General features: G+C 43.8%; 1 protein-coding gene across 7 annotated transcripts in view; it reads right to left on the minus strand.

Moving 5' to 3' along the window:
* The window catches only part of LOC124114728 (dystonin-like), a 117,594-nt gene that overhangs the window by 62,039 nt on the left and 29,959 nt on the right, over window positions 1–25,596 (minus strand). For all 7 annotated transcript variants that reach the window (XM_046475477.2, XM_046475456.2, XM_046475485.2 and 4 more), the window contains 5 exons: window positions 5,096–5,224; window positions 4,517–4,567; window positions 4,279–4,350; window positions 744–854; window positions 82–177 (listed from right to left, as the gene is read on the minus strand). In XM_046475477.2, coding sequence (XP_046331433.2) covers window positions 82–177; window positions 744–854; window positions 4,279–4,350; window positions 4,517–4,567; window positions 5,096–5,224 — 459 coding nt within the window. The remainder of the gene's footprint in view (window positions 1–81; window positions 178–743; window positions 855–4,278; window positions 4,351–4,516; window positions 4,568–5,095; window positions 5,225–25,596) is intronic.

Here is a 25,596-nt window from a genome sequence, read left to right on the forward strand (position 1 = left end):
TGTCACTAATATAAACATGAATTTTTTTTGGGAGTATCAGCATTCCTCATGGACGACTTCGTCAAGAGTTATCGCCCCTACCTGATGGAATTCTCCTGCGTTCTTGAGGTGCACTTCCATGCATTGTGTCAGGTTGGAGAGCCACGCCCAGCTGTGACGAAGAGCGTACACGCAATCCTGCAATATACATGCACGTGCAATTGATGTTCGCATCACATTAAACAATAAAACAGGTATTTATTGGGTTGGTCGCGTCTGTACTGAGATATGAGATGATCCCTTGGAACATAAAGACATTTTCTGCGTGAATGAGCAAGTATAGTTTTCTGATGCCTTTAGCAATATTCCAGCATCATCACGGCGGGGGACACCAGTAATTGACTTCACCCATTGTACCCATTTGGGCACGTAACCAGTAGGTTACCCCTGCGCACTTTTAAAGTGATAGAGTGTATGAATAAGACTTTCGCTTTGAACACGACTCTAGCAACATCACGACCACGGCACCAGAGTGAGTGAATATGGTTTAACGCTGCTTTCAGAAATAGTCCAGCAATATTATTATAATAATAATAATAGTAATAATAATAATCATCATCATCATCATCATAATAACACCAGAAATGGGATAGGAAAATAGGAAAGCTTTACTTTGTCCCCAGATGGGAAATCGATCAGGGTATTACATCCATTGCACTATGTTCCATTTTGCACCTGATGTGTTTGCAGTGAACTGTCCTTACTCTGTGCATTCGTGAGGCCTCTGCGATGTCCTCCCCTCTATACACGCTCTCGAACACCTTCCGTCGGTTGCTGAGATACAGAGCTCGGTCCTCGAAGTCAGCCTGGACATTCTGTTAAAACAATTAAGACAAAAAATAAGAAAAAATTATATTGTTGTGTTTATTGTTTGCATTCTGGACATTCCTTCGCCTTACTTAGATTTCTGGGGTTGTGAGTACCGTGACGGTGACACATCGCGTATGATCGTATTAATAAATGTTCACGTTGTTGTAAAGAACGATTACAGATTATGGATGGATCAGCAAATCTGAATACACGCCATCTACACAGCACCCGTCATAGTAAAACACGAATTATCGGCGTCTGTCAGAGCTTCACGCACTGTCAGTCAGCCGTGGCGGTTTCGCTGAACGCTGTGCCGTCCCCCGGTGAAGGGGAGTGATGTTGTACAATACACTATAGAAAACCTACAACTGATGGATGGATCAGTGTCTGGACTGATGGATGGATCAGTTGCCGGTCTGATAGACGGGTCAGTGGCTGGTCTGTCACTCTATTGAACAGGTCGCCTGTGGCACCTAGCGTATCAAATCACACCATTCTTTACTTCTACTATGTGTCGTTTCTGACACGATCTTGAGCACGGGTGGCCCAGTCGTCTAAGGCGCCGCGATTCGATGTGCTGAGTTGCGTCCCTTGGATACGCCAGAAATCTATGATTGTTGGTTCGAATCCCGGTTCGCCCCGATTATGTTTCTAGGTTTGTCAGCACCATACCCGTGATCGTGGGTTTCACCGAAGTGGTAAACGTCTGAGACACGCATCACTTCGGGTTTTCCTCCCACATTAAGCTGACACGCCGTGATATAACTGTCATACTGTTAAAAGCGGCGTTAAACCCAACTCACTCACTCACTCTGACACGATCTGCACTGAACATATTATTATTGCTATACTTTCTTACACACGGGTACTAGTCTAAGTATAAGCTGAATAACGTGTTGTTGTTTATAGAAAAACAGTAAACAGTAATCACATCTCCTGCTTGGGCGTATTGATGATGATGGTGAATGAAGCGTCAACGTCTTCAAGGAAATTCTGTCTCCGAGTCGCTGGACCCGCTACTTAAACTGTTAATAACACCTACTTGGACGTATTGATGATGATGGTGAATGAAGCGTCAACGTCTTCAAGGAAATTCTGTCTCCGAGTCGCTGGACCCGCTACTTAAACTGTTAATAACACCTACTTGGACGTATTGATGATGATGGTGAATGAAGCGTCAACGTTAAATAACAGCTTTATTGATGATGTGTGCCAAGGCTCATTATTGCCATAGCTACATAGGGAGATCGTTTTAAGGAACAGCAGCTTGAGTTAGTGAGTAAATAATGAATAGAATGCGCGAATATTTGAATCTTGCATGGATAGTGAGCAAATAATGCGCGAATATTTGAATCTTGCATGGATATTGAGCAACTTATACGCGAATGTTTGAATCTTGCATGGATATTGAGCAACTTATACGCGAATGTTTGAATCTTGCATGGATAGTGTGCAACTAATGCGCGAATGTTTGAATCTTGTATGGATAGTGAGCAAATAATGCATATAATGCGCGAATGTTTGAATCTTGCATGGATAGTGAGCAACTAATGCGCGAATGTTTGAATCTTGCATGGATAGTGAGCAAATAATGCGTAGAATGCGCGAATGTTTAAATCTTGCATGGATTGTGAGTGAATAATGTATGGATAGAGCGAGTGAAGGCATCTTGCATAGTGCGAGCGTATGAACATTGCGAAGACAGTGGAAGTATGATTCTTGCATAGATACTAAATGAGAATTGTCACAGTATAGATAGAGTGACTGAAGAAATATTAAATTGTGTGAGGGAATGAACATTGCACAGATAGTGAGAGAATGAATCGTGCATAGGTAGAGAGTGAATATTGCATGAATAGAGCGAAATGAGAAATTTTGTATGGTAGGAATGCATGGACATTGCATAGATCGTGAGTGAAAATGGCACAGTGGATGAGTTATATTGCATGGATAGTGAATAAGTGAATACTGTATAGTACGAGTGCATGAATTGTACATAGATATTGAGTGAATGAATATTGAATGAGTGAATATTGCATAGATAAAGCGAATGAATCAATTTTTTTAGAACGTGTGAATGAACTAACACTGCCTAGACAAGAACTCAGCATGTTAACTTAACGATTGGTCATTATATTTACTTCTCTCAATTGACAGAAATTCTGCAAGCAGGACAGTGCACTACTTTTGTAAATCTTCTCAAAGATTATACACATGGTAAGCCGTTTTCATAATTGATATAAAAACACCTTGGCAATATGATCATATAATGAACGAGAGCTTTTTTGTAGTCAATGACTATAAATCTAATGCCAATATCCGTCATTGTCAGTCTCAACGGCTGTATGAAAGCGTCAGATTTTGAACGGAGGATATAGCTGTCATTCATCGATGTACCTGTCAATACACACAGCTGCGTGTGTCGCGTGTTGATGAACTGGAGACGCTAATAAAAGGACACTATTTAATGTTAATTCTTTAATCTCTGTGCGATGAAGGAGGTGACGAGAGCTAGCGGACTTAGGTCTGCATGACGAAATGCCAGCACACCTTCACGGTAAATACATCACACAGAGCAAATCATTGTTATATTTATTCTATTCTGATGAATGGATCGTGCTTATCCAGCTGTTTCTGTTTTTCCTTGAACACGTAAAAAAGCTTCTTTGCAAAATTGTTGTGACCTTTTACCACATGTGTACACAAATAATCACTCTTGTGGTTCCGAATTAAACATTATTTAATTCTTGTTTGCAAAAAAGGAATACATTGTATAGAATTAAATACAGAAAGTCGAATTCATAAATATATTTACACTTTCTTTATAGACAGAGTTTTGTCTTTTGAAAAAGTTGTTTTGGTTCTTTCAAACATGTTATTACTTCACTTCAACAATACCGCACCTCAAAACTCTAAACAAAGAAAACTGTTTCTGTGAAACCGACTGGGTACTTATTTATCATTATACACAGCCTGTCGCGTATTTCCTATCCCGGAAAACATAAACTGATATCAAGGTACACATTACAGTTAATGAGATTATCTCCATTAAATAGACACTGTCGAAATGATCAATTTATTGTAGGCATGCCTTTAATATTTGTGTTGGTGGAGCAAACAAACACTTGCTTTACAAACATATAAGACGTGTTTGTGTGTTTGTGATGGTGATGAACTAACAGAATAAATCCTCCTTATGAACATAAAGGAGAAGAAATATTGACACATTATATGGTCTATCGTCGCTCTGGATAGCTACAATTGTCAATGACGAGCAAAGGATTAGTTGATTTCGGAATCGAACCAGACCTTGTGATAGAATAGTAAACACTTTAACTACTAGCCGATGTGATCTTCCCTTGTGAGGTAAGATTGAGGATTTCATTATGGTAGATTAAACGATTTACTGCAAAACAAATAAATATTTACCTGAAATAGATTCTCGACCTCGCTGACGTATAGAAGTGTTTCTAGGCAACGTTTCCTTTGGTGTGAAGCATCCTGCAAAATTAAATGATGCAGAAATAAAGTAATTGCTTTTGATGACATATATACGAGAATGATATAGGACAGATGATGTTTTTATGGCACCTTGCCACAGACCTTGCTTGTTAGCAGAGAAACGTGTTAATACAGTGTGTTCATCTGTCAGGGATGTCTGACTTACCTCTAAACGTAAATGCTCATTGTCGGCAGTCTCATAGTCTCGTGTATGACCCTGTGGATTAAGAAAAAAGTGAGTGAGTGAATGGTGTTTTATGCCACAACATTCAACCAACGACGGCAGGTAAATATTCGATTAGCGAAGACAAATGTTGACAGCATGAACAACGATCAATGACGTATCCTATTTGGTAGAGGTTACACCAGAGATCGAAAGTATGAACACCGACCCCGCCGTCGTATATAATTACAAACATCAGGGCGGTCGGGTAGCCTAGAGGTTAAAGCGTTCGCTCGTCACGCCGAAGACCCGGGTTCGATTCCCGACATGGGTACAATGTGGGAAGCATATTTCTGGTGTCCCCCCGCCGTGATATTGCTGGAATATTGCCAAAAGCGGCGTAAAACCATACTCAATCACTACAAACATCAAGTTACATTTAAGATATACCAGACGCTTTAAGATGTCTATACTGAACAACCATTGTGGTCACGTGATCTTTATTTGGGCCTGACACGTCAGGATTCTACTTCTTGCTGCATTCATTCTGCCAGGTAACGACAAAGTATAAAACCGTCTTACCCGAGATTTCTTAACTTCATTTAGCTTTTCTCGAATGTCCTTGACCTCATCTGTTTCACCTCTTAGGTCATCGAGTTCTTGTTGGATGGCGATGTAATTCTTAACAAAATGAGATTCACGGAGCCGTGCCTGCAAAAAAGAGGACGATATAAGAATTTTTCATGACAATAATGCAATAAAATAATATTTGATATGCAATAGACACGTACAATGAATGGAGAAGTAATGCCCTTATCTCAGCCATGTGTCCCGATAAGGGAGGAACAGTTTCACATGTACATTTGTTTATTTTAAATTTGTGTTCAGTATTTTGTATCAACGCAAAATTGGATTTTTGTTTGGTCCATGTTTACAGATATTTTATGATTTTATGAAAACGGTATATAATTCTGCCTTGGCATTGAAGCTTCTTCTCAACTTGAAAATAATGGTTGACATTTACATTATTTGTTTGTTTGTTTGTTTTACGCCGCACTCAGCAATATTCCAGCCATACGACGGCAGCCTGTAAATAATCGAGTCTGGACCAGACAATCCAGTGATTTATATCATGAGCATCGACCCACGCAATTGGGATACGATTACTTGCATCAACCAAGTCAGCGAGCCTGACAACCCGATCCCGTTAGTCGCATCTTATCAGTATAGTCGCCTTTAACGGCAAGCATGGGTTGCTGAAGATCTATTCTACCCTGATCGTCACCGTCAAACATTTACATGAAGGAATATTCTTCCAGAACTGATAGGCTAGAGGGACTTAGTATATTTCGTTCACATTGAGATTGCACGATGAATACGCATGGATATATCATGAAGGAGCATGGCGTTTTCGCAATTAATACAATAGTCAGTGTGTGAGAATGGTTTTACGCCGCTCTTAGCACTATTTCAGCAACATTAATAAAATAAACCACACATAATTCAAATATGAGACTCATTTAGAGTGTAACAGTGTGAAATATCTCAGCATCCGTGTTCAAAGTTGGGAAGTGTATCTCACAGCAATGTAGAAACTCGCAACACATTTCATGATAAACTACACCCGCGATTTACTTCACAGCACATAAGCAAAGGTATCTGTACAGGTTAGCGCTATATTCCACATTATGTATGTATTAACGTAGATAAGCCTGTGCATTGAATCAGTGACAACAGCAACCAGGGCTGACTCTGTTCGGCCTGTCAGACCTGTCAAAATGACTGCACGCTTCCTCTCTGCCTCGGTTACACAGCTATTGTTTCGATATGCGTCTGGATACTCGGGTTGAGGAATGAGCGTCATGGCACCGGAGCGGGGTACGCGGGGCTCGTATTGTACCACGTCACACGATACTAACAACCCCACAAAGGGGATGGGTGTAGGGGGATCCGATATCAACCAGCTCCCAGAACACACATGTATACCGCCCAGTGTCGTACATATACAACCTCACGTGACAACGACATAATTTACTGGTCCACGCGTAGTGTTGTATTTCACATTTCTAACATCTTTTACAACCATGCGTTTTTATATTATTCATATTAAAAGTGTGTAGTAAGCAATGTATTATTCATATTAAAAGTGTGTAGTAAGCAATATATTATTCATATTAAAAGTGTGTAGTAAGCAATATATTATTCATATTAAAAGTGTGTAGTAAGCAATATTTAAATCAATATTAGGTTAGACAAGTTAGTCATCAAAATGTTTCGGGCAATAGCCTTATTCTTTGTTATGTGGAATGTAGAGGTGACGCGGTGAGTCCGACACCGCTTGTCCATTGTGTAATATTCATTGGTTGTAGTTCCAGTACATCAGAATGCGTTCAAACTTTACCTCCTCAAGCATAACGAATGTGACCACAGTCGCTGTAGAAAAATGAACTTTGAACTGTGGGATTAACTATCCACATACATCGTGTGGTGTGTGAGTTCGGTTTTTTTACAGCCCATATTTACAACTTCCAGTGCGCGTGCCGGCTTCACGTTGATATAAGTCACGCAGAACGTTGACGTTATCAGCTTGGTGAGTGAGTGAGTGAGTTGGGATTTACTCCGCTTTGAACAGTATTCCAGTTATATCGCGATGTGGGAGGAAAACCCGATGTGATGCAGGTCTTGGACGTTTAACACCTTTGATGAAACCCACGAGCAAGGATGTGGTGTTGACAAACTTCGAAACAAAATCGAGGCGAACAGATATTCGAAGCCACCAACTTTAGAGAGACCAACAAACCGGGTATGGTTCTCACAAAACAAGGGTATTAATTGAGCCAATTGGGATTCGAACCGACGATCACCAAATCGTCGCGCGCCCAAGGAACACAAAGTATGGCAACTCAGACCACTTGGCCACCTATTTTCTTCACAATTAACATGATGTAGGTATTTATATCTATATACAACGATTACGAGAAACACACACGCGATCTAAACATGACAAGTACGACGACTTAATGATCACTATTCCGTGTGGGGAACAGACACTTGAAGTAAGAAAGAGAGTTGGGATTAATGCAACTTTGAACAGTATCTCAGTAAACTGGTGTGTCTGCTTAATGTGGGAAGAAATTACAACGCAAGGCTGGTCTTTGGAGTTTTACCACTGTAACATAGGATTCTGACCCACCTAAGGGACGCAACTCTACGTAGTGAATTCCGACGCTGAGGTCGACTTGGCCACCTGTTCCCCCATTAGACGAGAAAACACACATGGCATACAGGGGGAAATGAGGTTACCCCTGGCACATAGGCGGTCAATGAAAGGGGAGGGTGTGGCCATGTAGAGCGTGGGGGATGGGGAAGGGGCTCGGTCGAATCGGTTCCTGTGTCTCCTAACAATCAGGTGTTTAAAGAGCCAATATAAGCAGATACTTAGGACCGTAAGATAAGATCTGGCGTTGACACAGAGTATAATACACCGACCTCTTTAAGTGGGGTACTGACAAAATGACTACCGTCAGATGTAGATAGACCAGGGGTCAGTTACACACGGACTGGTGGACCAATCTACACCCGAATTGATCCAACCACACACACATCACCAGGCTACAAAGCAATGGCGTTTTACGTCAAATACAACCTTGATGGCCGCCAAAACTACAAGAAACTTCCAAGATCAACATGGCGACTTGCAGATGGGTCCGACCTCTTGGCGTGTAAATCATGTTGAATAGACTCATATTTCCTGTAGGGTGTGTCAATGACGGCCAAATGACCGGACATTGTCAATACAGTATGTGAACAGGCTCTATGTCGAGTATGAGATTCATGCTCAGATACGGCGAGTGGGACGAGGAAAATCGGGCGAAGCTCACCTAAGTAGGTCAAACTGAGCTCTGATGATTTACTGTTATAGATAATGTTAATGGGGTTTTCAACAGTTCATATTGGATATATGGTTTGTTGGTGGACCCCGTGCTTACCATATACATACGTAATACAGGACGTATCATATTATTTCACATTAGACAAATACGACAAATAAAAGACACAAAACCCTTATCCATATTCATGAAATCTCTGATAAAAGCAGAGTCGATAGTACGACTAACTTCACACATAAAATGTTTTCTTTTGGGATATTATTTATAGATATGTACATAGATAAAGAAGACACATACACGGACGTGTTAACGTAAAAGCTGCCATATGACTGTTTTTGTTATGATAATATTGAAATATATTCGTTGTTTAACTTGGAAATTATTGTGAAATAACACCCTTGATAACAGAACATAGAATTAAGAAGTGTGTGTATGCTCCAGTGACTTTAACAGCTACTTCGTAATCAAAATACAGCCAGCTGTGATTTTATAGCAGCTGAAATTCCTGAATGATAGATCGCCACCGGTGTATATTTCACAGCATGAACACAGTATATGCCTCAAGAAATAGGATGGCAATTAATTTATGTCCCAGAGCTTTTGATGATATGGGCTATATTTCTTTAGAAAGAAGGATTTTGAAAAAATTAAATTTCGTTGCATGTAGACACGATCCATTCGTGTCAGTGTTGTTCACGTTAAGAATGAATACATTATTGAAGTTAAAAGTAACTGCAAAACACAGGGATCCGAAGTTTGAGCGCGACATGTTTATGACAATAAAACCTATCCATCACATCCATTACACAAATACAACACTCCTTTGTCACTTATTTGCAAAGTAATATGTTTATAGTCACTAGAGCTTATAAAACCATTGGCTCTTTTCAGACTTAAAGACGGGCATAAACCATTTAAGGACATACTTGACTTCACAAATTAGGATAGTCAGGAGTTATGCTTCTTGGGTAAATATTTGAGCAAGTCATTAACATGAATATGAAAGTCGAGCTAAATACTGAATGAATGAAAGTCCCTAAAAGAAATAGTGCATTAGCGATAGGTGTATTGAAATATCGAGAATAGCTCACTTAACAACCCACTATGTGTCTTCCTCTATGCCATCACGTAGACCAAACACTACACGACGACGGACTGGATTACGTTGAGACCGCCATGGTGTCGAGAGCAAGAGGTCAACAACTTCAAATATACATACTTATGAACGATATACACTGCACTCCACGAAGGTGTGAGTGAGCTTTGTTTAACAGAGTTTCAGCAATATCACAGCGTGCCAGCTTGACGTGGGAGAAAAGTACGAAGTGGCGCAAGTCTTAGGTGTTCACCACTTTGGTGTAACCTACGAGAACGGGTATAGTGCTGACAAACCTCAAGACATTATAAGGGCGAGTCTTGGATTTGAACCCACGTTCATAGGCTCTGGCACGTTTAAAGGACGCAAATCTTCACATCGAAGTCAGGCGCTAAACGAACTACATAGAGGTCTGCGTCAAGGCGGTACGCTATGTCCTTGCCTGTCCTTTCATTATACAGGAAAATCCCATATCAACTTGATTTGTGTGTTGTTTTTATGATGACGTCGTTAGTATTAACATACAGTAGGCATTGTCTTGCTGTGCCATTCTCTTGAATACATATGGGGCATTAAACATCAAGACAAACACAAGTAGTGTCTGGCACCATAAGGTGTTCTGACGTTTGCTTTGTGCTGTGGATATATGGCAAAGAAAACAGAAGCAACCTTTAAAAGAACATACACGAAAGACGAGACACATAATTTTATATATATTTCCTGTCAAGGTTTTTAATGCTATATGAATGATGGCACAGACATGTTGAGGGATATTGCGTTTCGACAGTGACGGACTAACAGACGGACAAACAATTGGGGGAAGTGGTTTAGCATTTTATCTGTCAGGCGTTATCTCATCCATGCAAGGAACTAAGGTACAGCCACTGTCTTGGGCAGGTGATATCAAGGCTGAGAAGAAGGCAGGGCTGTCTTTCTCAAGCGAACAACCTCCTTGTGTTAGTAACGGGAGTAGTTTGCGAATGAGTCAGTGTTTCGTCGTCAGACCGTTAGACTGTATGTTGTATTGTGTCTCGATGTGTTGAAGAGCTAGTGGTGACATGACAACAGATGTATACACACTGTTCTTCGTCACTGCCGTTAACATAGTCCACATTTCACATCGTCAGTGGTGTCATGTTTTATCTGTATATTAGGGTATGGCGAACCTCCGTTTGTGTTGATGACGTTAATCAGGAAACCTCACCTTCCGAACTCTTGCGGACGGCTTAAAATATCCTCGCAAAAAACTCCATTCACCTTATTCGTTAATTAGGAAATGCGTTTATTCAGGATTCCAGAAATGTGGTTTCGTCCGGATCAATGAGGTTTCATAGTATGCATTGACAGATATACTACTCAAAAGAAGTTAAACAACACACGAGTCTTTCATATGGCAGATTAACTGGAGTCGTGTAATACAACCGTGTGAATGAGTGAGTGAGTGAACAAGACCTATTCTACTATATATCTACACTTATTTGATATACATCATCTAAGCTACACTCCGGAACTAAGATAGACTCAGCGGTCTGTTTGTTGTTTAATGTTGCACTCAACAATATTCCATCCCTTTGACGGCGGGGTGTACCAGACAATCAAATGACTGATATCATGAGCAACCGTCTGGGTATGATGACACGTTTTCAACCAAATCACCGAGCCAAATCCCCGGCAGATTACGTCACCTCTTAAGACCAGCAAAATTTGCTGGGGACCAAATCTAACTCAGAATCTCCGGGGTTGCTCAAATGAAACGGATGACTGTACTCCATTTGAACTCAGAACCTATCGATAATCTGTTGACAACAGTGACCCATTCTGATAACAAACAACAGTTATGGAAAAACGATTTTATAATTGAGTGTTTATCCATAAAATGTTACGATTAGTTGTCAAACTCGTCCAATATGTTACTCAAAGATATTATCCCAACAAATACCAACCTCATCGTTAATCCAAGATGTTGCCACTATACTTACAAAGTTTCTTTCACTCTTGAAGTGCTAAAGTAGCCAGACGCGCAGTGACAGTTCACACGCACAGCACCTATTGTCAGTCTTACTGAGTTATTGAACGCCTTTCACTGCCACCTGTTGCGTAACTCGTTTATGGACAAATATAACCCTTTGTTCGGCCGTCGTGCCTCACATAACAAGATAAGGAGGCAGGAGCTGTCTGGGCTGGCAAGGATCGGAATGTTAAAACTAAATATTTATCTAAATGAAAATATTAACGCTAGATTATATCTTTGTGTACTTAGGTTTAAAAACCGCTGGTGGCATGCATTGTAAATAGCCCAGGCGAATGACTACCTAATGCTTCGCTAATATACCTTTATACCCCACTTTGCAAGATTAATATATATAGCGCGTGTATCTATGCATTTTTCATTTTGGCTCATAAAGCCATGAGATTATTTAACGCCTGAGTGAGTGAGTGAGTTGGGTTTAACGCCGCTTTTAACAGTATTTCAGGTATATCACGGCGTGTCAGCTTAATGTGGGAGAAAAGCCCGAAGTGATACAGGTCTCAGACATTTACCACTTCGGTGAGACCCACGAGCACGGGTATGGTGCTGACAAACCTAGAAACATAATCGGGGCGAACCGGGATTCGAACCCACAATCATAGGTTTCTGGCATGCCCAAGGGACGCAACTCTGCACAGCGAATCGCGGCGCCTTAGACGACTGGGCTACCCGTGCCCCCATTTAACGCCTGAATAACCATGTGATATTCGGTGATTAAGCATTGGACACTGCACCCGCACTGAAGCAGTATCACGGCTACGTTCTCACGTGAGCATAACTCCTGTATGCTATATACACTGACCAGCTCGTGCACGTTAACTTGTCTCATTAAACGAAGGCGACAAAACCTAACGATAATCTTGATACATCTCTGTTCTATTGTAGTACTCCGACTATATCAAGAGCATGTGTTTATGCATCACTAACAGTGATGATACCGAGTGTTCGAGAAAACCGTATCCTGCAATAACGTTGCGCCCTTTCACAAATACATGCAAAGGCAAATCAATTGTACCCCTTAACAAACACGGGAAGCATGGTATAAGTCAAGGGGCGACTGAGGGGATCGGGTGGTCAGGCTCGCTGACTTGGTTGATGCATATCATCGTATCCCATCTGCGTAGATGGATGCTCATGATGTCAATCACTGGTCCAGACTCGATGATTTCCAGACCGCCGTCATATAGTAGAGTGCGGCGTTAACAAACAAACAAACAAACAAACAGACGGTACAGTTTCAGGTGAAATCGTACTTCTATAGAATTTCACTGACAAAAAAAATCATGGTACATAGCACTGTTGTTTTATATATACAAAGAGGATCCTAAACGCAATCGTCCGTCAGAGTAGACGGGGTCTGAATTAACAGGGTTTCACTGTATGACGACACACTCGAGCTGACCTGATAGTAACGCAAAGCTAATTCAGCAATGTATCAATACACGACCTCTAACGCAAGTGGGCTTTAATATTAAGCGGAGATCGAAGTGAGATTTGTCAGTAATCCATGTCGCGAACTTCCTGTCACGTTCACATTGTGACATATATCACGGCTTAATGCGTCACGTCCCTCGCTTATCCTCCTGCAAACACTCATAAACAAACGTAACCCTTCAAATTAAACAGTGTTCCTGTGAGTGACGGTTTAATATATGAGGGGGGCTGATATCGTAAGGGGAATAGTATCAGTTTCCGTGTAAGATAGCAGCAAATTGCAAACTCGAGATTAACAATTATCACCTTAACTTTGTAAGGCACAACGTCGAGGCCAAACTGTGCTCCGTGGGCTTCCAACGCCCCTATCGTGTTTGTAGACTCTGGTCTATTGCAAATGCAAGTGATAAATTTAATTTGCAGGAGCATTAAATTGGAAAATTCTACAATGTCTGGTGCACAGTCTAGGCGCGTGGGGCGGTGGGGTCGACTAGTGGTTAAAGCGTTCGCTCGTCACGTCAAAGGCCCGGATTCGATTCCCTACATGGGTACAATGTGTGAAGCCCATTTCTGGTGTCCTTCGCCGTGTATATTGCTAAAAGCGGCGTAAAACCCCACTATTTCACTCACTCACTCACTAGGAGCGTGGAACAAACATTTCCGCCCTCGATATACATCATCAACTATGATTGAGCAGCCAAACACATTTGGGTTTGAAATGCCTTCAAGTCCAACGTACCGGTGCAGCCAACCAACCCTCATCCCACACAAAATTACTGAATGAATACAGTTTTACGCCGCCTAGTAAAATCTCGGTGGGGGACTCAAGAAATGGGCTTCACACATTGCACCCGGGTGGATATCGAACCCGGGCCTTCAGAATGACAAGCGAACACTTTAACCACTTCGCCTCCCAAACACCCACCGAAATATAAATACCCACTGTCATTATTCATTACGATATATAGATGAGGTAACATGTCGCAATAAGTGTCCTGTTCTGTCGGTGGCACTTGTCTTACAGGACGTCGGGATCACGAAAGAATTGTTCTCACAACTACATCGACTGTCCAAGTTCTGGTTCTCCGACTAATCATCTATACGTACACTCTCATACAAGTAAACGCCTCGCCTGTGCATAACGATGTTTCAATGGCACTGTACCATCTATCTGAAGACACGTTGTTTGTTTTGTTTGTTTGTTGTTTAAAGCCACATTCAGAAATATTCCAGCTATATGATGATGGTCTGTAGTTAATCGAGTCTGGACAATCATGAGCATCGATCTACGCAATTGGGATACGATGACATGCATCAACCACTCGATCCCGTGAGTCGCATCTTAAACAAGCATAGTCGCCTTTTACGGCAAGCATAGCTAGTGATGATGAAGCCATAACGACGGTGATTTGTTTGTTTGTTTGTTTGTTGTTTAATGCCGCACTCAGCAATATTCCACTTATATGACGACAGTCTGTAAGTAATCGAGTCTGGACCAGACAATCCAGTGATTGACATCATGAGCATCGATCCACGCAATTGGGATACGATGACATGCATTAACCTAGTCAGCGAACCTGACTACTCGATCCCATTAGTCGCCTCTTACGACAAGCATAGTCGCCTTTCATAGTAAGCATGGGTTGCTGAAGACCTTTTCTAACCCGGATGAAGACACGTCCTGCTGTACTGACAGCTGGGTGCCTGGAAATATGCTCTGCGCTCTTGTACTTACGTAACTCCTTGGAGTCCTGTACATCCCTGTACTCCAAGGACGGCGTTCCATTACTTAGTAGTACAATACAAACACACCCATTGATTTCAGCTCAATTACTCAGGCAGGAGGACTCAATGCAAACGGTGGCTGCATCCCTCCTGCATCCAAGCTTTGCACAGGCTAGATGCACATTACGATATTATACTCACTACAATCAATACGGTATTGACAACATATCACATATAAGAACAGCGTTCTCTCAGCATACATGAGGCATGCCGCCTTGCCTTGCAATGTTACACAATGGTCACCATGTGTACAGGTCATTCCTTGCGACATACGGAACTATTCTTAGAATCAATACGGTAGTGGAAGCGAGTGGCATTGTTGAGGAAGGTACAGACTGACCTAGACATTGTTCAATAAGAAACGGTCAGCTTGCTCTTGCCTGGATTGAGAAATTACGCCATCTTTTCTTAAGATCGTAAAATCGATCAATTAAGATCTGGTGGGCGGTGTACCTTGCAAACACTTCTTTCTCAAGGAGTATTGTATTATAATAAACATTTTCAGTTGATTGATCCTTTTCAAAAATAATTCCTTTGTTTGTTTGTTTGTTGTTTAATGCCACATTCAGCAATATTCCAGCTATATGACGGCGGTCTGTAAATAATCGAGCCTGGACCAGACAATACAGTGTTTGACATCATGAACATCGATCCACGCAATTGGGACAAAAATAATTCACGTTCAATAGAGTTAAAGTACACTGATATGGTGTTCACTAAGTATAGGGGGCGGCGGGGTGGCCTAGTGGTTAAAGCGTTCGCTCGTCACGCCGAAGGCCTGGGTTTGATTCCCACATGGGTACAGTGAGTGAAACCTATCTCTGGAGTCTCCAACCATATTTCTGGAATATTAGGCGTCTAAATAAGGGCAGTTTCAACACCACAAAGAAAATATTCCATACTGGTTTAGGGGGCGGTCGGGTAGCCTAGTGGTTAAGCGTTCGCTCGTCACGCCGAAGACCAGGGTTCGATTCCCGACATGGGTACAATGTGTGAAGCCCATTTCTGGTGTCCCCCGCCGTGATATTGATGGAATATTGCTAAAAGCGGGGTAAAACCATACTCACTGGTTTAGGACATAGAACCTTTTGAAAGTGATCTCCATATTGTCCGTGTTGTATTAGTACAACAGAGCTGTTGTATTCAGTCTGTCAGTCTGTTCGGGCGCTACCTGCTGCACTATTGTTCAGGTTCACTCCATGGCTAATATTTCACTCAATATTTGTTCTGGTAATTGAACCAACAAAAGTAATATATATCACTTGGATTCTAATTACAATATGTTTTCATAAGACACGTGTCACCCGAATGCTTTCAGGTCAAAGTTAATACACCTGTACACCTGGTTCACAAGAGAAGGAATTTGGCATGTCCGCCGACAACACCAATTATCTTCAACAATGACCGCGCCTTCCCACGGTATCTCAACGCGTGTCCAGTACCGCGGCCAACAGTATCAGGTTTGGACATCAACTGACCCCACGTGACCTCTTACACCTCCCATTGTAAACCAACCTGCTCGGTCAAGTATGACCACAATAGATAAGCTTGCATGTCCAATACAAAAAGAGATGAAAGTGAAGCTATATTTGGCAAAATGAACCTACTCCAACCGGAAGATTATTTTAACATTCTTAAAGTCAAAATTGTTGTTTGTTGTTTAACGCAGCACCTAACAATATATAAGCTGTTTGATGGTGGCCTGTAAATAACAGAGTGCGGACCAGATTAACACGTGATTGATATCATGAGCTACGACCTACGTTGTCGGGGTAGAACGACATCAACCACGAGGTCGACCACTAGGTTGTCCGTTCCACAAAGCTATCGTAGCGCTAGGGTCATCGTAACTCCCATACTTTAACATAGACTTACGCCTGTCGTTTTACGTTTGTAAATTAGGTCCATGAGGTCGTCTAAAACGACAAATATAGGCTGCTGGTGCCTATACTGACCAGGATTCACGGGGCTAAAGACAAGATGCCATTGACGTTAATCTAAATATATACTTTATATTAAAATACGCACCTTCATTATATTCTAACAAAGGAAACGTATAACACTGGTGCCAAATAGCCGCTGGTTGGTTAACACCATACTCAACAATATTACAGCTATATGACGGCGGTGTGTAAATAAGTGATTGACATTATGAGCATCGATCTACGCAATTGGAATACGATGGCATGCATCAACCAAGTCAGCGAGCCTGACCATCCGATCCCGTTAGTCACCTCCTACGACAAGCATAGTCGCCTCTTAAGGCAAGCATGGGTTTCTGAAGGCCTATTCTAATCCGGATCTTCAGGGGGTAACCGCTACGTATACACACTTGTGAGAGCTAGGGTTAACAGTAATGCTAACTTGGTAAGCTGGATTATAACCACCCGACTCCCAGGAGACAACAAAACACTATAATGGGTACAAATCCTACCACGTGTGTCGGGTACTCACCCCAGTAAATTGTAACCTGGGGCTTTCAGGGTGGAGATGATATGTGGTTTTATGTTGAGGGATAATACTACAGTTAAGTTCTTTGCAAGACGTTCAGGTATTGTTGTGGACAACAAGAGACCAATACAAAGTACCAACATATTGGTTTGACAGACAGAATACGCCCACACTTATACAATAACACACGGGATGCGTGAGTAGGGGCATACGGTGCTTATTCAAGAGAGAGACCTAGGGAGTGAGGAAACAGAGAAGAGAGAGAGAGAGAGAGAGAGAGAGAGAGAGAGAGATCGTACATTGTTAACGCTAGGTTCCCTTACAAACTGAACGAATCTCCTGTACTGCGTTAATCGACGTCCTAAGCCTTTATCATAGTTAAATAGAAACCTACACTCACTAATCAATGTTAATTTACACAGGTAACCAGATCTGTGGTAACCTGCCTGAATACCATTGCATGACGAATGTCTAAATGCTCTTTGCCAAAGTAACAGGTGAGAGTAACGACCAGGAAAAGGTTATATTCATTAGGTGTGAGTTACGGTAATGCTCAGATCGAATCTTGTTTGAGTTAGTGAAAGAGATTCAGTATTTACCACGAACACCGGATCCTGACACGATCCGGGGAGGCAACTCTGTACATCACAGACACAGTATGATTAAGTGAATTGGGTTTGAACATTAGTACAGTTATATCACGGCGTGTCAGCTTAATGTGGGAGGAAAGTCCGAAGAGAATCCAACGAGCACGGGTATGGTGCTGACAAGCCTAGAAACATAATCGGCATAAACCGGGATTCGAACTCACGATTATAAACTTTTGGCTTGCCCGAGGGACGTAACTCTGTACAGTGAACTGATGCGCCTTAGATGACTGGGCCACCCGTGCCCCCGAAACAGGTGAGGTGAAATGGGGTTTAACGTTGTGTCCAAGATTATTGCACTTATATTGCGACGTGCATGCACGTGTGTATGTGGTTGCTTGTACTAGTCCGGACTAATACCGATTTAATACTGCCAGCCCACTGAGATACCATGCCGCAGTGTAACATGAATACCCCACTCAGACACAGTATACTAACTCCGAGCCGACCACTCCTTGTTTTAGCCCCTTAATGCCGAGCGTCAGACAGGGTAACAACAAGTACCATTTAACGTATTTTGGTATGACGCGGCCGGGGATCGAACCCCGACCTTTCGCTATCCAGTTAGACGCTCTGCCTCTAGACCACGGAGGTGGTCCCCGAAACTGTATGCGCTAAGCATCATGAGATTGCAGATCTGATTAAGATACAGATCACGAAATAAACCTGGAGTATGTCAAACACAGCATGCAGTATTCATTGTGTGAAGTCATCACCTCGGGTTATCCGAACTATTCAATGCATCTTATCAAAATCAAAAGTATCTTGTTTCCCTGCCCAGCAAATTGTTTACCAGTCCCCCTCGCCTCCCGTCTCGCCAAACTGACACGGCACCGCGGGCACAAACAATCCCCCTTTGTGTGCCGTCACAGCACCCTATGCCTAGTCAATGTAAGGGTAGCCGTCTCCCTGAATCTGTGTAAGCTGGAGGGGCAAGATGCAGACTAGCTCCCTGGGGAGTCAGTCAACATCTAGCAGCAACCTTGAACCATGTCAGATCACCACAGAGTCAGTCAACATCTAGCAGCAACCTTGAACCATGTCATATCACCACAGAGTCAGTCAACATCTAGCAGCAACCTTGAACCATGTCATATCACCACAGAGTCAGTCAACATCTAGCAGCAACCTTGAACCATGTCAGATCACCACAGAGTCAGTCAACATCTAGCAGCAACCTTGAACCATGTCAGATCACCACAGAGTCTGTCAAGCAGCTGGATGTGTGCATGTCTAGTGACCATAACAGTATGCATCCATCTAGATAAGACCCATGAAGCTTTATGCATAGTATCGCGCAGGAACACGCCACCAGCGCCGGGTTGTTTGTCTCAAATGGTTATGAATTGAAGAGTGTCTATAGGGTTCGTCTTCTGAATGCAGGTCCAGGACCGTTTAAAATTGTTATGTACATGAGTTAAAGTGTGCCACTATGTTGCCATGGCAACCGTTGCATCATACTGAGATGTAGATATACGATACATAGGCGTTATGTTCACACACGTCACAGATAATTATATTTGAAATCCATAGACATGCTATGCAAGGCGACTTGTCATGCCTTCAGTTTTAAAGGATTAACACCTGAAACGGGTGGGTTACTGCATTGATATGATTTTGGAATATATCACATACTCGTGATTCTAGCAGTGATTCTACGCTGTTGTTGATATTAACTTATGTTGATGGTAAGTGTCACGTATTGGGGGACACTAGGAGCCACAACTGTCACGTACTGGGGACACAAGGAACGACAACTGTATTGGGACACCAGGAACCAAAACTGTCACGTACTGGGTCACCAGAAACCACAACTGTATTGGGACATCAGGAACCACAGCTGGCAGGTATTGGGACATCAGGAACCACAACTGTCACGTACTGGGGACACCAGGATCCACAACTGTCACGTACTGGGGACACCAGGATCCACAACTGTCACGTACTGGGGACACCAGGAGCCACAACTGTCACGTACTGGGGACACCAGGATCCACAACTGTCACGTACTGGGGACACCAGGATCCACAACTGTCAGGTACCGGGGGACACCAGGAGCCACAAATGTCAGGTACTGGGGACACCAGGAGCCACAACTGTCACGTACTGGGGACACCAGGAGCCACAACTGTCAGGTACCGGGGGACACCAGGAGCCACAACTGTTAGGTACCGGGGACACCAGGAACCACAACTGTTAGGTACTGGGGGACACCAGGAACCACAACTGTCAGGTACCGGGGAACATCAGGAGCCACAAATGTCAGGTACCGGGGACACCAGGGGCCACAACTGTCAGGTACTGGGGAACATCAGGAGCCACAACTGTCAGGTACCGGGGACACCAGGGGCCACAACTGTCACGTACCGGGGAACATCAGGAGCCACAACTGTCAGGTACCGGGGACACCAGGAACCACAACTGTCAGGTACCGGGGAACATCAGGAGCCACAAATGTCAGGTACTGGGGACACCAGGGGCCACAACTGTCAGGTACTGGGGAACACCAGGAACCACAACTGTCAGGTACCGGGGACACCAGGAGCCACAACTGTTAGGTACTGGGGAACACCAGGAACCACAACTGTCAGGTACTGGGGACACCAGGAGCCACAACTGTTAGGTACTGGGGGACACCAGGAACCACAACTGTCAGGTACCGGGGACACCAGGAACCACAACTGTCAGGTACCGGGGAACATCAGGAGCCACAAATGTCAGGTACTGGGGACACCAGGAGCCACAAATGTCAGGTACCGGGGAACACCAGGAGCCACAAATGTCAGGTACCGGGGACACCAGGAGCCACAACTGTCAGGTACTGGGGACACCAGGAGCCACAACTGTCAGGTACCGGGGACACCAGGAGCCACAAATGTCAGGTACTGGGGAACACCAGGAGCCACAAATGTCAGGTACTGGGGACACCAGGAGCCACAACTGTCAGGTACCGGGGACACCAGGAGCCACAACTGTCAGGTACTGGGGACACCAGGAGCCACAACTGTCAGGTACTGGGGACACCAGGAGCCACAGCTGTCACGTACTGAGGGACACCAGGAACCACAGCTGTCACGTACTGGGGACACCAGGAACCACAACTGTCACGTACTGGGGACACCAGGAACCACAACTGTCACGTACTGTGGACACCAGGAGCCACAACTGTCAGGTACTGGGGACACCAGGAACCACAACTGTCACGTACTGGGGACACCAGGAACCACAGCTGTCACGTACTGGGGACACCAGGAACCACAGCTGTCACGTACTGGGGACACCACGAGCCACAACTGTCACGTACTGGGGACACCAGGAACCACAACTGTCACGTACTTGGGACACCAGGAACCACAACTGTCACGTACTGGGGACACCAGGAGCCACAGCTGTCACGTACTGGGGACACCAGGAACCACAGCTGTCACGTACTTGGGACACCAGGAGCCACAACTGTCACGTACTGGGGACACCAGGAACCACAGCTGTCACGTACTGGGGACACCAGGAACCACAACTGTCACGTACTGGGGACACCAGGAACCACAGCTGTCACGTACTGGGGACACCAGGAACCACAGCTGTCACGTACTGGGGACACCAGGAACCACAGCTGTCACGTACTGGGGACACCAGGAACCACAACTGTCACGTACTGGGGACACCAGGAACCACAACTGTCACGTACTGGGGACACCAGGAACAACAGCTGTCACGTACTGGGGACACCAGGAACCACAGCTGTCACGTACTGGGGACACCACGAGCCACAACTGTCACGTACTGGGGGACACCACGAGCAATACATGTCACGTACTTGGGGACACTAGGAACCACACCGTAAGGTACCGGTGGACACCCAGGAGCCACAAATGTCACATACTGGAGTAACCAGGAGCAACAACGGTCGTGTACCCCATCATTATTCTGCCCCTTGCTGGGCCCACTCGTTGAACTTCAGTCCCAAAATTAGTATTAACCAAACCTAATTTGTTCACTCTATAGAATATCATATTCTGACAAAGAATATACGCGTGACGGTACACTGTTAAGGATTCGCTCTGGAAGCTTTAACAATAAAGTATTTTCAACACAATAAGACAACAACCCTTCAGACCTATCCGGGTCTTTCGCAACAGTAGGGGGCACGTTACGGAGCATAACATTCAGAACATTCAACATTTATTTTCTCTTTCGTCCTGAGAGGCAATACAAAACTAGAGTATGGTTTAGTTAAAAGATCAATGTTTACAGAAGCAGAGGGTTGCATTCTTTGTCCGAGTACGCTTTAACTGAATTGGCACTTAACTTCAGCTATGTCGTCATGTTTGATCGAGGATCTTACTACGACACTGGGAGTCGGATTACGACAGTTTACGACATCCCTGTATCAGTTGCGGTAACGAGGTATTTATGTTAAGCTCTTTTGAATAAACTTGTATGAAATTAGCACGGCAAAATAAGTACATCAAACAAGCATCTCATAGTTGTTTAATTGACACAGAATTTGGCTGTTTGAAGAAGCGGGAACCTGTCAACAGGGGACATAAAGTCGCATAGTTGTGAATTAACGTAAAAGGCAGCCTTGTTGTATTTGTGAAAAACTCCAGATTAACAGGAAACGATAAAAATATATTCAACAAGCTAGCGAAACAAGTCACGTATCTGTTGCCGTATCACCTTGACCCAGCATCATCAAAATCATCAACATGTCAACATTTTCAACTGCTCTTGTACTTGAATTATATTATGTTCCTCCATGTTTAATATCACAATCCCTTTATTTCACATGAAGTGGAACGTTTGCCAATTTCGTTTCTAGTTCAATAAACATTTTATTCATCCGAATGATTAAAGCACCTGCAGTTGAAATGTACACACGTCTGTTTGGGCAGGTAAAGTCGATTGATTGATATTTCATCGAGATGTATGATTGATGAGGTGTCGGGCACTGTCTGACCTTGATGATTCCAGGTATGTCAATTTCAGTTGCATTAAATGATTCACTCATTCAAATAGCACAAGGGCATTTTATACACGATGTATACTTGGTGTATTCATAAGGAAGACGATATAGGTCAGGTGATATAGACAGCAATACACACCACCTGTCACCATGTCATTTACACAGCAGGTGCCATATGAAAACGGCATTCGGTCATAACTGATGGTATTGATTACCACGCTTCACATATTTCGTCATATTGACGTAAAATATTTTTTAAAGGAAAAATTTGAAACTTGGCATTGCAATTATAACGACGGGTTGTACACTATAAACTAGAACGACTTTATTGTTTGATCCTCATACAGTTAGTTTCGATTGGATAAAAGACACCTATTGGCCGTGTTACTGTTACGAATTAACAAATCCACTCACATCACGGCGGGAGTGATGATGGAGGGAGAGTGAGGACAAAGGGGGCGTGAGGGTGAAGGAGGATAAGGTGATGCTGATGGGGGTGAGGGGGAAGGTGAATAAGGGTGATGGTTTAGGGACATTAGGGTGAAGTTGAGGGTAAACGGGGATGAGGGTGAGGGTGAGTGTGATGAGGGGTGGATGGAGGGGGGTGAGTGGGGTGAGGGTGATGGGGATGGAGGAGGGTGAGTGGGGTGAGGGGGTGAGGGTGACGGGGATGGAGGAGGGTGAGTATGACGAGGAGTGGATGGAGGGGGGTGAGTGTGGTGAGGGTGACGGGGATGGAGGAGGGTGAGTGGGGTGAGGGTGACGGGGATGGAGGAGGGTGAGTATGACGAGGAGTGAATGGAGGGGGGTGAGTGGGGTGAGGGTGATGGGGATGGAGGAGGGTGAGTGGGGTGAGGGTGACGGGGATGGAGGAGGGTGAGTATGACGAGGAGTGGATGGAGGGGTGTGTGTTTCGGGTGAGGGTGACGGGGATGGAGGAGGGTGAGTGGGGTGACGGTGAAGGGGATGGGGGAGGGGGATGGGAATGGAGGAGGGTGAGTATGACGAGGAGTGTGATGAGGGGTTGATGGAGGGGGGTGAGAGGGGTGACGGTGAAGGGGATGGGGGAGGGGGATGGGAATGGAGGAGGATGAGCATGAGATGTCATTCCATTATGCATCGTGTGAGGGGCAGTAATTTTCGCCTACAGGATTAAACACGCCGAAGGCCCGGGTTCGATTCTCCCATGGGTACACTATGTCAAGCCCATCCCTGGAGTCCCAGCCTTGATATTGCTGGAATATGGCTAAAGCGGCGTAAAACAAAACTCACTCATCGCGGTGGACATAGCAAGGGTGCTTGTCAATACTTACAAAACGTCGATGTCAGAATAACCAGTCTAGAACTGACGAAACAGATGCCAATGGGCGTAAAAGGAAAGATGGCTGAGAAAATCAGTGATGACACCGGGAACCATTCAAGCAGCTACAGTACTGTCACCTTAAGGCACCTTTGACCATGACGTGACGCAAGATTGTCGCGAATTGTTTGTGAATGTTTCCAAAGTTGTTCTTTTACACATGTCACGTACAAGTTGATATATCTCCAGACATGTCTTGCATTTTGTATGTATTGCAAGTGTCACTTTCACAGCACTACGTTGAGACAACGTGTCTGATGCCCTTGTTGATATGCCGTGATGTTGTCTAGAGCCGAAGTCGCCGACCTCATCCTGCTACCCCCCTGAATGATATCACGGGGTGACCTCCCGTGACACGAAGAGACCTCCTGTGACACGGGATTTAACCCGTGCCCTTAAATGGAATGTTTTCAGTCTGAATCTAGGTCAAGTTGCAAGCTCATAAGAGAGAAAACCTCCGGTGACATGAAAATTGCAGGTTGTCGTAAAAACGTCTGTGTTAGACCTGCTGCTTTTCCCCCGGGCTGGGAAGATTGGGCGGGGTGACGGCAGGGTCAAGGTTATTGGTGTCTACTGTCACGGGTTAGTTATATGGTACAGAAGCCCCGTAACAGAGTCTCACATAACTCAGATCGAGAGGTGTTGGCGATTGGATATTACGTCTGTGAAATACAAGTTTTTTATGTAACTGATTGTGCTTAACATTTAAAGGGCCACGTATCTGGGCCCACTTGCACAAAGCGATCTTAGCGCTAAGATGATCGTAACTCCCATATTTTAACATAGGCTTAAGGTGGTTTTAGCGCTAAGATTGCTTTGTGCAAGTGGGACCTGGTTTGAGGGATCGTGGTGACTATATCAATTAAATGACAATTTAAATCATGACAGTTTTGCATGATTAAATTGTTTTTGTTTGTTTTTTAACGCCGCACTCAGCAATATTCAGCAACATTCCAGCTATATGGCGGAATTATCCAATCCGGACCAGGCAATCCAGTGATTGACATCATGAGCATCGATCAACCAAATCAGCGAGCCTGACCACCCGATCCCGTTAGTCGCCTCTTACAGCAAGCATAGTCGTCTTTTATGGCAAGCATGACAATATGAACATCCGTTCGATCTATTGTGATTCTAATATGTTCGTTTTAATATCATCCCATTAACATAAGACACTTATGAACCATCATCACGATAGAAGTGTGTTTGGTTTAATACCGCTTTGAACAACATTTCAATTCAGTTAAGGTGCGTGTCAGCTTGACCTGGGAGGACGGTCCGACGTGATGCAATAGGTAGACGTATGACACAATGGTGGAACCCACAAACACGATTATGATGTTGATAGACCAAGGTTCAAAATAAGCCCGATAGCGGATTCGAACCCAGTGAGTGTTACCAACCAAGGGACACAACTCTTCACAG

This window comes from Haliotis rufescens, unplaced genomic scaffold (assembly GCF_023055435.1).
Source record: "Haliotis rufescens isolate VD_foot unplaced genomic scaffold, xgHalRufe1.0.p SCAF_4, whole genome shotgun sequence".
NCBI lineage: Eukaryota > Metazoa > Mollusca > Gastropoda > Lepetellida > Haliotidae > Haliotis > Haliotis rufescens.